The sequence below is a fragment of the Etheostoma cragini genome, chromosome 11, assembly GCF_013103735.1.
Source record: "Etheostoma cragini isolate CJK2018 chromosome 11, CSU_Ecrag_1.0, whole genome shotgun sequence".
Taxonomy (NCBI): Eukaryota; Metazoa; Chordata; class Actinopteri; order Perciformes; family Percidae; genus Etheostoma; species Etheostoma cragini.
This window is the reverse complement of record NC_048417.1, coordinates 15563145-15580560: the sequence shown is the minus strand read 5'-3', so window position 1 is coordinate 15580560 and position 17416 is coordinate 15563145. Positions and strand designations below refer to the sequence as shown.

Here is a 17416-nt window from a genome sequence, read left to right as displayed (position 1 = left end):
TATATATATATATATATATATATACACACACATATACACACACGCTTCACACTGTCTCAGATCTTATCTGGGCTTTTAGTTAAGATTTTACCGTGCTGCAAACTAAACTATAGCAATTGCTGGCAGTTTTTAACTAACAGTGTGTTTAATTTGTAATTATTTTTAAATGGGACAATGAATCTTACAAATTCTAAATTACAAACAGACTTTGTTTATGAAACTATACAGTCCATGACGGTCATTGTTCAATGCACCGTTATCCAGCTGTAAAAAAATAAATAAAACAGGAGATGGTAAATTTAAATTTCAAGGATTTAAAATACCTCGTTTTTAAAGCTGATTCCTTATTGGCTTTTATAAACAAGCTATATCTGACACTGTATACCCACAACAATAGCAACTGCATCAAAATACAAGCAAGTCAGGTTTTGCAAACTGTATACCTGAATCTTGTAAAACCTAAATTTTATTATACACTGAATTCAGATATGATTTAAATCAGTTACACAGTATTTCAAATTTTCATCTTCATGGCTTATATCAAAAATGCGTGAATTATATCTCACTCTTCTCGCTCTAGAGCAAGCTCACAATAATTTCATGTAATACAAACATTTCATTTAACCACAAACATTTAAAAAGAATAAACAGTGCAGGCTAGTGAGGTTGTGTGCCATTCCTCTCCACCTGAACATTACCTCTCCTTTGTCTCTACAACAGTCTCAGTCCAGCTTACAGGAGCATGCACAGTGACACTTCCTGAGACGTCATTTTAGCTCTCAAATAGAAAACAATCATTTTCTTTGAAAAAATACCTGAATACTTAGAAATACAATGACATGAAAAGTAACAATGAGTTCTACTGAAATTACTCAAAGAGATGCTGTGTACTATAGCCTGATTCCCATAATGATATGGTTTCAAATAAAATTGATAGGTGTATACGTACTAGGTGTACACATACTGCAGAAGACATTATATTAAAATGTTTTAGTGAAAACTAAACTAACTACAAACTAAGGTATGTAAATAAGAACAAAAAAAACTACTTACTACTAGTGTCATGATGTTGTTAGAATCACAAGGTGTTTGCAGTACACAATCAGCTCTACAATACACAGTACGAGAAGTCATGTTTGGACTTTGCACAATGGATTTACTGCCACACATGGGCACAATACATGGCTAAAGTTAACTAGACAAATATGCACATCATCTTCAGCACACGTAGCCAGTTAGTGTACAGTCAACAGTAAATTGTCAAATTCAGCTTGTTTTGAAAAAAATAAAATAAGGAGGGACCATGTAGCACAGTACGAATGTAGACGATAGTGGATTTTAACAGTAGTTTTAGTTAGTTAGCATGGCGGTTCAGTCTGGATATCTTTCTGTCTCTTCAAGGCACAAGAACACTGGGAGTGTTTGTCCAGAAAAGGACCCGTAGTTAAGGTGCATCTGGGCCCTCGCTGGTCTATTGGGTCCCCATGTTCACAGAGTTATCTGGGCACAATGGTGTTTGAGCTTGCAGGGCAACACTCCTCGGTTTAGCTGGTAAAACTCCACCAACTGGATCAAGTCAGTGAAACGTGTGTGACCATCATCCAGACTGTAGAATAACTCCCCTTCATCATCCACCTGCATGAGGGTATGCACACATACATGCATGCATACATGCACATCCACACACAAAGGAATCACACACAAGAAATGGATGACTTAATAGACAATAAGGTTCAAATCTGGAGGTACTTTTGGGAAGATAAATAAAAAACACTGTATATCCAAACAGTGGATTGTACTCACAGGTAAGATCTGAAAGTGTTTGATTTTTTGCATGTGACACAGCGACAGTACAAACGTCTTAGGGTTGCTTTGGCTGTCCCTCAGAAGAAATACCCTGAAAACAAAAATAAAGCTTTTATCTCACTTTAACCCTATTTCAAAATAAAATAACGACAACATTTTTTATTACATCATGTGCCATTTGCCAGGACTTTAAAAACAGACATAGGGCAAATTGTCAGGTCTATAATGGACCACTAGATAATATTGTTTCAGCTCAAGCTCCCTTGTTTTCACTTTTTGGGAGGTCTGCTTCCAGTATGTTAACAAATGTATATATTTAAACATACGTTTAGATGAGGTGATGATACAATAAATCTAATGTTTGTTGTGTCTTCTTAAAAGACTTCTGTCACATTCTACAAAATAGAGGATGTTTTATATAATATATAATCACCGTTCATGCAGTAATTGCAGTAGGCCCAGAGGTCTACACTGCATAAAGGGATATTTTAAAAACAAGATAAAAACACTAAATCTGAGGGCAAAGGTATTCAAAACAAGTGAAATTATCTGTCCATGCAGTAAGATAGTTTCAATTGACAAGCTTGCTTGATTTAAGATTATAGTGTAAAGTTGAACATTCTTCAAAAAATTCACTCTTAAAACAATATAAATTATCTCACACTTCTAAATCAAAGTTTTTTTTTTATTTTGGTAAGAACCCAGTAATTTGCGGTGTACAGTACCTCCAGTAATAATCCTAATGTATTTAATGACATAATGTAAACAGAAAAGTAGAGTATAAGTGCTTACCCATCGACATGACCCTGTTGAGTAATTAGACGCTGAGCCTCATCCCGAGACAGTTTGCCGTGGAACCAGGCCTGAGTCAAGTGGAGGGCTGTGGCACAAAGAGAAACAATTTATTGTTAATGTTCTCTTTCTCTTGTGTACAGATGGCAAATCAAAATAATAAAAAAATGCCCCACAAACCTATGTTTGACATTGAGCTCAGTGATGTGGAGGGGCTCCCATGGCCGCTCAGACGGTGGCAGCTCTTCCTCTATGGTCGAAATTAGTTACAGCCTCAATATTAGTTAAAGTAATGGTAATACATAGATAATCTATACAGTCTCTTGCCTTTGTGTTCTAAACAACAACGTATGAGGTGCTTGCAACTCTTCCTCTTATAAGCTTTATTTTGTTGTGTTAAGCCCCTGTGTGTATGAATATACTGTTGTACATTCAAATAGCTATGCTAATTCTTAAATAACTTGTTAAACTGGACCTTACCACATAGGACATGGTTGTAAATTGTATGAGACCATTATGACATTTGAATAATTGCTTCTTAGATTCTCGCAAACTTAAATTCATCAAAATGTCCGGAGTGTTTGTTTTCACTGGGTGACACCCTGACCTACCCTCCATGACAGGCCTTCCTCTACAGCCACAGACAGCGCCTCAGACGGGTTCTCAATTACCCGGCTCTTTTGGCCCGAAAAGTCCATGGCCACCAGTGAATTCTCTGAGATGCTTCTCTGAAATTGCAGACATACTGTACATTGAAATGTTAGGCCTGTAATGACTGTTTGTTTAAATCATTCCTCAGGTTATTTAATTTTTGGGGATTTATTTTCCTGTCCTTCGGGTATTAGTTATACTGTGGAACGGAAGCAGACTGAATGTTGCCTTTTTATGATATTATATTGCCATCTAGTGTTTGAGTAACGTGACTCCATCTTCATCATTTCTGGATGATTCCAGACAGAAAACTCCATTGAAAAGGGATTAGAGTGGCTTTAAAAAGAATGACACATGGGCACATTTTAGTCCTTTAAGCTGCCATATAGTGAGTGGCTCACTGCACACACTCAAGAAAATTCTTCTTATCAGGATTACCAAGAAGCTTTTAAATTACCACATTTGTTCCTCTACTACGTACTAAGCTTACAATTTAAACGAGTGGTCAAAACAATGTGAGCAGGGTTTACTTTGAGGTCAGAGGCATTCCCGCCTGTCTGATTTCGGAATTCCATGATGAAATACCATCACATGAAACAGTTTTCTAGATGTAGCAAGTTTAACTAAATCTGTCACGTAAACCACAGAAGCTTCAGCAGCCTGACGCTGCATTTGGCAGATGCATGTACTCCCCTGTCTTTCTAGCTAATTCTATTAGTGAGGCTGTTGGTCACATATGCCCCTTCAACAGCATAGAAGAGGTGATGAGTTTTTAAATCTGAGAACAGCTGATTACTGCGTATTTTTAGAAAGTGGAGGGTTCATGATCATCTCCAAAAGCCATAAATAGATTGGGTTCACTGCCGCGAAAAACACTCCCAGTAGAGTCTTGAGGTTATTATGAGAAACCAAACCCACGTTAACACAGTGAAGGTGCCTCATTTGTCCTACGCAATTATATGACTATACTGCTATGTGTTGGCTCAAACACATTTTGGAAGCATACAAACTTATCTTTAAAATAGCGTTATTTAATTTTGGTAACCTAGAAACAGGCTAGAAAAACAATGTTGAAAGCATTATAACCTATAATCTTACCTATACAATATCCACTTTCCTTTTAGCTCTAGTCTAGTCTCCAGGTATTATATTAAAGTGGATGTATCAGAGCTTTTTGGCTAAAAGTGAAGTTGCCTACTTTGGCTAGAAATAAGGCTGATAAGCAGTTTGTGGGCTGAAAAAATGTGCTTCTGTCAAAAGAGGCAAGAAGGCCTCACAAGGCGAAGTTGATGCCAACTGCAGTTTTTGGTGTTAGATGTTGATTAGTTTAGTTTAGTTTGTCACCATGAGTGTCCTATGTCACAGTCTAAAGTCCTTTCATTCGTAGGTTTACAGAGTACATTTTTAAAGTGAGAATGTAACATTTTCAGTATTTTTCAAGTGAGTAACGTGACATAAAATTAAACCTTCAACTTACCATTGGGGATACTTTTTGTTTTTGGTGTGGCTGAATGAAGTTTTGGTACAGTTCCATTCCATACTGAAACAACAAAAATGAGCAGCATTTTAAGTTCTAAACCCAAATATCTATTACATGTTAACTTTAAAATACTTTCACTAGACCTGGAGCATAGTGATAAATAGGGGTAGATACAAATAAATCGCACTGTGTTGTGCTTTACTATAGATTATTTATAGACCAGCAGGAGAGTGACTAATGCTCTAAGTGTATCCAGCAGATATCCAGACAATGAACACATGCTGCTTCTATAAAAAGTGTGAGTGCTAATCCACCTTCACTCAATAATTTCCCTTGACCTCTTCCCAAAGCTAAATCTTATTCTAGCACTGACTCAGCATTTCTTCTCTTAGACATCACCAGTTAGTAATCAGTAAGCAAACCTTTAACAAGCGCATGGCTGTAATCCAGCAGGTCCTGGTCTGCTCATCATCCGCACAAAGCAGCTTCAAGTCTCGGACTGAACTACACTTTGTGGGCTGGAGAAAGAAGATACAAGGAGAAAAAAGGAGTTCAGCATGCTGGGAATCAATACTCTACTTCTTCTCCTTTAGTACAGTTTTGACCTTTATAGAAAGTGAGGGTACCTTGACACAGAAGCCATAATCTGTAGGTGCTCCATGTAGTTTTTTGGCTGACAACACTGTGTAGACATCACTGTCACTGAAGTCTGCAATGAACTGGAGATGCCTTGGTTCCTGTAAAACAAAGAGGTCTTCATAAAACAGAAGTACAGTATAGATATAAATTTTGATGCAACATCAAATCAAAGTGTTGGGTTTAGTATTCATCTGTAAATCTGTTGTACAGTTTGTAAGGGATGAAAATGGGCAAAAGTGGGAAAGTGCCACCTTAATATATTTGAATCAAATCACGCTTACAGTCTAAAATTTTTTGGGCAGAAGAAACATAATAGCTCATCTAGGACAAAAGCAAGAGCACAAGTACATTTAAACAATGTATATTTATCAATAAATGACAGTGTAATCAGTCATTCTGGGTGTAGTTAACCTGCAAATGCATAACAATGCTAAGGATAGAATTAGACATACATGTATTGAGACACTGTGAACACCCACATTGTGCCAAAGATAAATTTTCAAGAAACTAAAAAGCACAAAGATTACCGTTGTCCTACTTTCATGTGACGCACCTGTCCCACTTCCTTATTTAAAGTAATGCCACAGCCGTTAGTGTCTGTGCTGACTGACTAGTGGTGGTCAGAAACATTTTCTGACCACAGATGAATGGTAAACTCTGCTGGAGTAAAAGTGGGTGCCACACCAAAGCCCTCCAGCACCAAACAACAAAAGGTCTACTGTTGTAGAAAGTAGTTGTGTTGGCACGACTGGTGCCTAGGTATAAGCTTCACTTGTCAGCAGCTTTGAGAGTCCTGTTTCTGCCTGGCTGACATGCCAGCTGACCTAAGGAAAATCAAGCTCGACCTGTTCCACTCTCTCTCACAGCACGATTGATAAATAAACAGATGATGACTGGGATGTAGCCTTTTAAATTATCCATTAATTCAAACCAGGTGACAGACATATACATATCCCGAATAGCATTGCATGTAACGGAATGGTTTTAAAACTATGCAACAAATAACCCATGTAGTAATCAACTTCAACTTCAACTTTATTACTGTCATTCCATATGTACAAAGTGCATACAGAACGAAATTGCGTTGCATACAGCTTATAAAACATTGCAATAACATTCCAGGTGAGATGGAACACATCTCCGGATCACTACCAAAAAAATCCGCTTTTGATACTTCTTTTGAATTTCATAAAATGCAGACAACATTCTGTAGACAAGTCATTTTGTTTTACTGACCTTGGAAGTTCCCTTATTGGAGAAATAAAGCCCTGACCTCCGGAGGACAAAATAAAACTTCTTCCAAGACTTCCTGCTTTGCTCTTTGGCATGTAGGTGTCCATGTATCTCTGGACAAGTGCTGGAGTTGAGAAAGGTCTGTGTTGGGCAGAGAAATATTTGTCCATGGATGGGTGTGTGTGCAGTATACTCTTAAGGTAACACAGGACATTTACACAGGAGGTTAAGAGCCTTGCAATTCTTGACACTCAAGGACAAAGAGCGTGCAATGTAAACATAAGGAATTTAATACCTGCATAAGCTGAGAGTGGTCCACCATCCCATTGGCTTCACTTGATATAGTGACCATGTGATCCGGGAAAAAGTCCTACCATCATGAAAGCAACATTAGTTATTAAAACAAGTCTTTAGACTCCTCAACCCACACAGTGGTGGGAATACAGTTGGTCGGTTCAAAGTGAGGCTTTCACAAGGCAAAATGATGTGTATAAACCCATCACCATATATACAGTATGATGTTATCTCAAACTCACCAGGGGTTTCCTGAAGAATTCATACTTGGCATAATTCTTCCTAAAATACAGGCGGCAGTCTGTGTCCATTCCCCAGCTTGATAGTACCTCCATAACAGACTCATGGTCTTCAATGGTTCTCTCTAGTGAGACGAGGAGGAAAGAAAATCAGGTAAACTTGTTTTTTCCTCTCTATGGAAAAAAGAGGAAGGCTGAATAAAACTGGCTGTAATGTCAAAACAAAGTGAAAAACACAAGTTGAAATGTTCTAAAAATGATAATGCAAAGACATCTGCAAAAGATTTCCTGACAAGAGTTGTATAGCCCTTTTTCGAGGCACAGAGTTTGGTTATTAACCTTATGTCAATGTGTAACCTCGGGATAAATCAGTACAGTATCACCATTAATCATTTCCTAGACCTTGAAATGATTGAACAAATAAATGTTTTTCCATAAGGTCAACAGAAAGCCATGTGAAGCCGCTTCAAAAAGCATCAGGGAAAATGCGTGATCAGACAACAAGTAACTTTTCATGATTTGGCTCTTAAAGTATGTTAGCTCAGTAATTTTGTAAACTCACAAAGGAGCATATAATTGGTTAGTTTATCTGTAAAAAGTAAAATACCATACTAAATACATGTTTTTTACTGGAAAGCAATTATATGTGGACTTTTTGTTAAAGCATTGATGACTGGAAAAGAACAGATGGATGAATTATTTACTGTGTGCAATAGTTTGAAAATGCAGCTGAGAGATGTATAATGCAGTCATATTGTCTCCTAGCAAATCAGTGTTAATATATCATTGATACATTTAATGAATTAGGGAAGACAGCTTTAATAAAGAACTATATTTTATGTCATGCATACACTATTCTTGAAGGCAAATGGTAATGTACATTTAATATAAATAATACTTGTGTCAAGGTATGTTAAATAAATGGCCGAAGCTAATTATATGATACAGTGCATCAATTCAAATGTTCCTTAGTAGTATCTAAAGCAAGCTATTTCTGTAATAAAAGGAACCCCCCTCAATTAAACTTGGTGTGTAGCTTTCAAACAATACCTGTCAGTTTAATAGCTGGTGGTGCTTTAAAATAAAATGGATTAAACAAGAAGCAGCAGGTAATGTGGCATAGAAATGTAGACCTCACAACAACCTTTTGTACAACAAAAGCTATGCAGACAATACTAATAGGGTTGAAAAATATACGTGAGAAAGGAAATCTATAAACCCCAAAGTAGACAGTAATTGACTTTATACTTGTACTGCACTACACTACCTTTCTCTTAATTAAATGTCAGTGGAGGATGATTAATAATATTTCATCCAAGGAAGATATAATTGATGCTCAGAGTGACTAAGACAATCAGTACCAACATTAGCGCCCCTCATAATAAACACAATGTGATTAGGCAATGAATTTGTTTAGGATTGAACAAAAAAAAGAGGAAGGTGCTCCGTTCCACTCAAACATCTACAAGTCACCACCCCGCCACCTACTGCCATTCCTCCCATCAAATCAAGCAAACCACGACCATAGTTCTAAGATTAACATCACATTGTTAATACTAGGCTGGCAACCCTATAAATTTGCAAGCTCATGTTTTATTTCTTCTGGCAAATACAGTGGGGCTCAAACGTTTGGGCACCCCCACGTAAAAAGTTGTATTACTGTGCATATAGAAGCCAAGAAAATAAGGAAAAATCTCCAAAAAGCATCAAATGACAGATTAGACATTTGTATAATATGTCACAAAAGTCCTTCCAAAAGTCTTCCAGTTCTTTGAGATTGCTGGGCTGTCTGTCACGCACTGCTTTTTAAAGGTCTATCCATCAATTTCCACGTATGTTGAGGTCAGGAGATTGTGAAGGCCATGTCAAAACCTTCAGTTTACGCCTCTTGATGTAATCCACCGTGGCTTTGGAGGTGTGTTAAGGATATTTATCCATTTGTATAAGCCATCCTCTCTTTAACTTCAGCTTTTTCACAGATGGCATCAAGGTAGCGTCCAAAATGTGTTGAAATTTTATTTAATCTATTTTTCCTTCTACTCATGAAATTTTCCCTGTGCCACTGTCTGCAATGCAACCCCAAAGCGTGATTGATCCACCCCCATGCTTAACGGTTGGACAGAAGTTTTTTTCATTAAATTCTGTGCCCTTTCTTTTTTAATTGTACCTTTGCTCAAAAAGTTCTATTTTAACCTCATCGGTCCACAGAACGTGTTTCCACAATGCATCAGGCTTGTCTATTTGTTCCTTCGTAAACTTCCAACGCTGATTTTTGTGGTGAAGACATAGAAGAAGTAGAAAAACGCTTTGCTATCTTCTTATAGCCTTCTACTATTTTCAGTTTCAGTTTTCTAGACAACTGCTTTGAAGAATCAATGTTGCAGATTATTGGGGCAAGGTCAGATGAGTCTGGGCATTTAAAACCTTAAGATTGACATCACCTGGTCATCCAGACGATTACTGAGAACAATCCATGATGCTGTCAGGTCTCAGCTTTCCAAAGGGGGCGGTGCATGCTATAAACTCTGCAGGGTGCCCAAACTTTTGCAGACGCCATTTTTTAGTTTTCTGTTATTTTGAAAGTATAAAGGATGGAAATAAAATCTAACTTTTTATGAAATATTTTACAAATGTCTAATCCGTCATTTAATGCCTTTTGGAGATTTTCCTATCTTTCCTTGGCTTTTTTATACACAATTATACAAATTTTTACCTGGAGTGCCCAAACTTTCAAACCCCACTGTAGCTCACATTTGCGATTTGGGCTGGAGATGTCAGGCTATAGCTTAATACCAGCAAAAAAATGTCAAAATTAAACATGTTTATTTTGACTAACAACACTTAACCCCATAATATCTTAGACTCTCACAACTTTTGAAGATTTGATTGTGATACTGACGAGGCTGTTATGATATTATTAAATTGTCAAAAAAAGATGCTAATTTTACAGAAAACAACATTTTACCTATTCCCAGATGAGAGATGCGTTCAAATAGAGTCCAGCTGTGGTCATCAATGCAGTGGTTCTTCAAGACAAACAGCTGGCATATGTCCCGGGCAGTGATGTCACTGGGAACCTCTACTGCCCTGCTGGTGTTATCTTCATTATAAACTTTGATTACCTGAAACCAAAGCAATTTATTAACAACCATTTCAACCTAACAGTAGGATATGATACATTTTACTTTCAAGAAGCACAAGCAGTGTGTTTTTTGAAGTAATGCAATGAACAGTATTGAAGGTGAGGCTAAGTATCAGAGAAATTAATCAGTTTGACCCACATACACCAGTTAGGTAGCTCATGCTTTATATTGTAGCAACAAAACACTCAGAAATAAGAGTTGATGAAAGCCTTACTAAGTACAGAACAATGTGAAAAGCATGTTCTAGGATGTAATTATTTGAGCTTGTGAAGAAAACGGTTTGCAATACCACATTGAGACATCAAATACTTAAAAAATTAATCCATCTGAAAGTAGAACTTACCCCCCTGTTTGTAGCCAAGCAGAATTCTGAGTTTGGACAAGATCTGTAGCCTATGCAAGGCTCAGTACACAGCATTGCAAAAAATAAGCTTTTGTCAGAAACATAAAACATGCGTCTGACCGCACTGAGTGTCAGCTGGGAAGCACGAGTCTCTCTCTTTCTCTCTCTCTCTCTCTCTCTCTCTCTCTCTCTCTCTCTCTCTCTCTCCCCCCCGTCCCCCCCCCCCAGTGGAGCTGAAAGAAGGCAATTAGACAAAACTGTTTCTTAGCACAGTGCTGTCCAGATATCTGTATCGCTGGGGCTTGATATAAAATCACCTGCTACCTTTCTCCACTTCTAAACAATTTGCTTATTCACTGGAGACCCTTTTAGACATGTACCTCACTATGTTGGACTTAGTAACATAGTAACATGTCCGTATCACTTTCAAGACAATACTAGTCTGAAGAGAGAGAGAGAGAGAGAGAGAACTTTCACAGAGATCACTGCAATAAATTATCTAGATCTTCATTTGTTAGGCACAAAATCAGACTTACTAAACTAGGAAATATTAGGAAAAAGCCTTTTTTAGGTTGTTGAGGAGTTTGGTCTCCTCATATCAGATCAGTTTATAAAAACGTTGTGTCTTATCCCAAAAATTATAGTTTCCCAGCTATAAAGGGACATTAATGTCAAAGTCTGAATGACAAAAATCACTTTAAGAGATAGATGGAGCTAGCAATGTAACATACTCCGTGCCTAAAAAAGGGCTTAGGGGGAGGAGAGAGAGACAGAGAGAGTCACAACCCCCTCTCCATTCCCATTCACACGTCCATGGCAAGCAGAGCTCCCAGCATAATGCCCTGCAAGAGCCCACAGAGCAATTCCAAAGGTGCTGGTTAAATGTAATGCTAGTTGGGACAACTCAGTCTAAAGTTGACCGAGACGGGTGCAGAGAGGGGGCACGAAGGGAGGCACAGTAAAGACCAAATGACTGTCTCTTTTCTTTTCTTTCAATAAGTGGTGGTTGTTCAAAGCCTGGCAGGGCGAGCCTGATTCCTTTTGTGGAGAGAAAAGAGGTCAGCGCTGCCAGCAGGGCTGAGGTTTGAGCCCTCAAGGAACCATCAGCCAATGGGATCCTCCAGCTATGACATCATCTCTCAGTGTAAACCAGTTAGTGTTTAATCAGTCCGCTTGGGGCCTTAAGACAAATGTCTTTGCTCTATGTAAGTCCACAAAGACGAGGGCCCACATTAAACAGATTACTCCAGCAGCCAGGATTTTAATATAGTTAACACTGCAGGTTAATTATCTAAAATCTTTTCAAACAAAATCAGAGAAAGACAATAACAGCGGAGAACAACAGTTCAAAACAATATGCATTGTAAAAAAACACGACTAAGAACATAAAAAGGTACGTATTTCCTGCACTGCTGGTGATAACTGTGTCTAGCCTGGGCTTCTGTTAAGCTGCTGCGAGGAAGTGGCTTTGTGAGAGTTGGCCAAATCAAGTTATTCAGGCATCACATTTCACTAGGAACAGGGTAGGGTTTGCTAGATGGTAAGGAAACCTTTTTGGTGCATTAGCATTGCAGATATACTTGAAGTTTGCATTATGTAACACTAAAAACTAAAAATAGTATAATTAGATTTCCACAAATTTTAGTTTGGATATTAAGAACACAAAAACACATCCAAACCAAAGAGGGCAGGTGCTGAGCCAAAAATGTGAAGATCATTAAATAACTAAATAAATAGCTTGTAAACTGTAGAGGTCCAAACCTAGGTGACATTTTGAGAAGACACACATCAACAATGAATGAAAATCTAAACCATTAAATTAATCCATTCCATTCCTCAAACTGTAAACTCTTTTACACACAACAGCCTATTACATGACCATTTTACGAAGAAAGAAAAGGAGACAGGGAGACTGAACAGTGTTACACAGCAGGATTTTTTGTTATAAATTATATTGAAGTTTTGTAAAGACATATGGCAACTCTGAAGAAGCTAATGTGTTCAACAGCTGAGACACTGTGCATTCAAAATGTTGCCCAGGTGCTTTATCAGTGACAGCGTCAGGGCTGTTTGGCAAAGACACAGCCAGATAAATTCACACAAAGGCATGCACGTTCTGTCTACAAAGGATCAGCAGAAACACCATCCCAGCACCATGCTGTGGGGGTTGCATCTCTGCAGTACACCTTGGAAGAATTGTAGAGGCATCATAAATGCATAGTTATGATCAATTATTTGTTGGCGTTTGTCCAAAGGCACCAACATTGTGCCCACTTGGTTTGCTATCAAAAACTATTTATGTACTGCTTGGCGGGTTGATTTAGATTCACTCATTAACTTGTCATGCAAATATGTACGGACGTTTGTTTCCAAAATATGCATTGCTTAAGTCATAGTTCTTTTATCTTTATTATCACTATAATTGCCTGTTCACCATGCCAACTGCTATAATTATTATGAATCATATTTCTGTATGTCTGTATCCTTGTCTCTCCCCCCATGCTCTTTATTACATCAACAGTCTGATAATGACTCAGAATGTAATTACTTTTAATTCCGCAAACAAATTATTGTATCATTAGGCTTTTTTTTCTTCTTTTTTTTTCCAAAAGTTATTTGGTAACATTGAGTGGAAGGCACTGTTAATAATTGGTATGAGTTTCTAATGAATGGCCAGGCAAGGTAGCATTCTGTGTGAACGGCTGATGTCTTTATCAGCGAACACAGAGCTGCATTCATCAGGACGTAACCCTGATCCAAATGTTACACATGCATTCACCCGAAAAGCATTCATGTCCGTCCTATGTCATGTCAATCTAATACACCTTTTATGTTGCAACATGCAAAAATAAAGAACGTTACCTGGAAAGCTAGTTCTCTGCTAGATTTAAAAAGGGCAAAAGAGGGCAAATTGGATTCAGCTGTTTAACTGTAAATATGAGTTGTTGTATTTTGTCCTGGTTGCAGCGATGCTAATATGTGATGTCATTTTTTAAATATGTGATCGCTACATTACAAAGCAATGGGACAAAGGTCTACCCCACTGGAGGATATACTGGACAGCAATTTATTTCAAAGTGCATCTAGAATGTGTGGATAGTTTATTTGAGTGATTTTGAACTGCCTGAATAATACAGATCCCCATGTTTGTTACGTTAGGTACTAGCTATGTTGGTTGTGCTTGATATTGGTATTTTACTTTATTCTAAGGTACTTTATACACCACCCATAAAATCTGCTGAATGGTTGAATTCATTATTTAAGGCAAATTTTTAGCAGTGGTGACTAAAGGTGAGAATCTTCACTGATCTCCCAATTTGATTACGATTATCATGACAGCGATTTGATTCAATATCTCCCTGTATCACGATGCGTTAAATACATTTTTTAATTAAAGCCGTATAGGATATTTGACTTGATAGGATTAGATTTGACTTGACAGCAGTAGATTAGATTAGGTACTATATACTGATACTGTATATTTCAATATAATCAAGTTTTCTATATTACTTCATATGGTTATGTTTTCATTCAAAAATACAAGTACTGGTAGTAAGATAAACAATCTCTTTCATTTAACAAAGTCTGAACACACCGCACACACTCTAAACACAATACACACAAAACACACACACACACACAAAACACACACACACACACACACACACACACACACAAAACATTCTGCAGTGCTCCAATAGTAAATAAATTGGATACATAAAACTACAGCATTGAGCACATGGTATTTCCTGAATGAGCAAAAAATAACAGAATATGCAAACAGGAATGTTGTTAGGCCTACATACAATCGTAAACAAACTGACCCGCATGAGGTCAATGTGAAGTTAGCAATCAAACATAAATAAGTGTAAATGCATGAAATACGACTGCATTGCTGGTAACAGTTTTTTGCTGTTGCTTTTTTTGTCTACCACTTCTCTGGTTGCAAGTCACAATTAAAAAGAAGAAGAAGAACTGAAATATGTCTGACCCATAGACAATTAAAGAAATGGACCAACTTGACGACGTAAATGTGAAGTGAGCGACGCGTGTAAAACTTGTAAGTCTTCTGGTAGCTGTGCCAAGAGATATCTCAATCATTCCCAATCTTGCAGAGACAGAGAGTGTAGGTATATGTTGGGAGATAACATAGGCACAGGCTAATTATTGCTAACCAAAATGCTAGTTAACATTAGTAACTAAACCTAAACAGCTAATTGAAGTCCAAACTGTCTGCGAGCTTACCCTGTACTATACGGTGATTCCTCTACTGTGCTACAATAAGTTGCGTGACGTGACATGACATGACACAATCGTTAGCCTATTTTTATAAAAACGTCTGCTACGGAGCTATAACGTGAGCTACAAGGTAAGGGGGCCTTTCATACATTGTCATGTTTTTTTTAGAAATAAACAATGGACAAATACAGTCTTTAAACACTTCAGATGTAAAGTTATTCACTGTCAAAGTGGCGCCAAAATGAATGGCAGTTAATGGATTGCTAAAGGCAGGTGATGGCTTGGTAGCATCCAAATGAAGCCATAGGAAGCTTTGCTTAGAGAGGAGAGGCTTACCCCCTTGGTTGGACCCATACCTACGCTCTCCGTCTCTGCTGATTAGGAATGATTGAGATTTCTCTTGGCGAAGCTACTTACAACTTTCAGACACGTTGCTCACGTCAGATTTATGTTGTCAAGCTCAGTTGGAGGCTGCGAAATAACGATCAGCCATCCCCGGGAAAAGTGCTTCTAATGCTGTATCCTTCACTGGTCTCCGTCCAGAACAACGGGATCTGTTGGTCCATTACTTTAAGTGTCTATGGTCAAACCCCTGTGTCCGTGAGCCGCAAACAAAGCTTACAAGATGTCAGCATGGATGTGAATGAGCTGTTATCCCAAAAGAAAGTCAGCTCATAGGCAAGAGCGAAAGGTTGATACAGAGTGCCGAGTATTTAATCAAACATGGAAGTATTTATTTACTGAAGTCAAAGGTAAAGTTATGTGCTTAGTTTGCAGAGAACAAATCGCTGTGTTAAAGAAAGAAATACAACAACTTTTCTAATGCAGAGTGGGTTCGGACATCTGAAGCCCCTTTTTCCCCTTTTAATACACTCCCCTTTTCTGGAGGGGAGTGTATTAAAGAAGGTTTGGTAGTGTCCACTGCGCTAATATGCCCAGAGAAAAAAAAAAAAAAGAGGCATTTGACAACATGCTGCTTTCCAGGCGGCACTTTTTTATCATTATTGTCGCCTGACATAAAATTAATATTGAGTAGGATTGAGTTGAGTCATTACTGGGAATTCTCTGATTAATACATGTACAAAAAACAATGATTGGTTTGTGATTACAGTTTTCTTTAGTTTTAGCAGTTAGAATCTATTGTAAGTGTAGTACAATGTGCTTCAGGCAGTGTGGATGTTTTAATAAATATAGATGATTTGAGCCTGGCATGTTATCCTGCTAGAAGCAGTCAATAGAAGACGGGTACACTGTGGGCATTAAGGGAAGGACATGGTCAGCATGGTTATTCAGGTAGGCTGTGGGGCTTAATTGGTCCTAAGGGGCCCAAAGTGTGCAAAAGAAAATACCCCTAACACCATTACAGCAGCCACCATATCCGTTGATACAAAGCAGGATGGATCCATTCTTTCATGTTGGTTAAAACCAAAATCTGCCCCTACCATCTTTGCTCCTTGCTCATCCACCAGCAAACCCCTCACCCAGTGGAGTTTGGCTGGCAAAGGAGTAAAGGAGCAGAGAGCCTCTGGTGCTGACAACATGGAAAAAAGTCAAACATTTGTGTGTATCTGTCTATAATAGCCACACTGCAATGACACAACTATCCCCTTAACAACAAGTTGAACAGATGTACTGTACCTAATAAAGTGTGAATGTACAGTCTTGTTGAACATAAACACCTCTATTAGACCGTCTTATCTCAAGGACAGGACAGAGTGAGCCACTTTTCCAATTAAACTGCTCCGATTTAACCTTGAACTGCACTCCCACAGCTGCAGCTCTATCACAGAGTGGTGGTGAGGAGTTGGCCTCCAGCCTTGTCTATCTTAGAAACCATTGAGAAATGTCCTCCCAGCTCCTCACTGCAACACTCATATCTCTCTCTCTCTCTCTCTCTCTCTCTCTCTCTCTCTCTCTCTCTCTCTCTCTCTCTCTCTCTCTCTCTCTCTCTCTCTCTCTCTCTCTCTCTCTCTCTCTCTCTCTCTCTCTCTCTCTCTCTCTCTCTCTCTCTCTCTCTCTCTCTCTCTCTCTCTCTCTCTCTCGGCCAAACCATGTGTTATTTACGCCTACAGTTAATGGCTCCCAAATATTAGCTAAGCTACTGGTGCTTTGGGTGCTAAAACAGAACTGGACCAACTGGAAATACAAAGCTATAACCACAATTCTATTTGTTTTACGGAGAATCAGCGTGAACCAATGACGGAATGAAATACAACAGAAGATAAATGTTACCAAACTACACAGATAAGCTTGCTGGATAGCTATAGTTACTTTACACAGTAAAATTACTGCTGAGCTACTGTGGTCTTATCTAAATAACTAAAAAATACATATTATCTGGGCACATTTCTATTCTGCTGAGCTTGTTGGGATTGGATTTGCACACCATATTTGACCCAGAGATAGGATACTTTAAGACACAAAAATTATCATTACAACATTGCAGTGTTGCCCTTCTATAACACCATATTCATCTCATACTACTTACAGTGGGTACGGAAAGTATTCAGACCCCTTTAAATTTTTCACTCTTTGTTTCATTGCAGCCATTTTCCAA

General features: G+C 38.2%; 1 protein-coding gene across 6 annotated transcripts in view; it reads right to left on the bottom strand.

Annotated features, from left to right (window-relative positions):
- Positions 1-337: 337 nt before the first annotated feature.
- Positions 338-17416, bottom strand: part of grb14 (growth factor receptor-bound protein 14) — a 32988-nt gene continuing 15909 nt past the window's right edge. For 5 of the 6 annotated variants that reach the window (XM_034884667.1, XM_034884669.1, XM_034884665.1 and 2 more), the window contains 12 exons: positions 10100-10256; positions 7138-7259; positions 6897-6971; positions 6605-6742; positions 5356-5466; positions 5152-5247; positions 4727-4789; positions 3210-3326; positions 2779-2848; positions 2599-2686; positions 1804-1897; positions 338-1635 (listed from right to left, as the gene is read on the bottom strand). In XM_034884667.1, the coding sequence (XP_034740558.1) occupies positions 1489-1635; positions 1804-1897; positions 2599-2686; positions 2779-2848; positions 3210-3326; positions 4727-4789; positions 5152-5247; positions 5356-5466; positions 6605-6742; positions 6897-6971; positions 7138-7259; positions 10100-10256 (1278 nt within the window). In that variant the 3' untranslated portion in view covers positions 338-1488. Of the gene's footprint in view, positions 1636-1803; positions 1898-2598; positions 2687-2778; positions 2849-3209; positions 3327-4726; positions 4790-5151; positions 5248-5355; positions 5467-6604; positions 6743-6896; positions 6972-7137; positions 7260-10099; positions 10257-10620; positions 10818-17416 lie in introns of those variants that run through there. The other variant, XM_034884670.1, reaches the window with a different exon arrangement.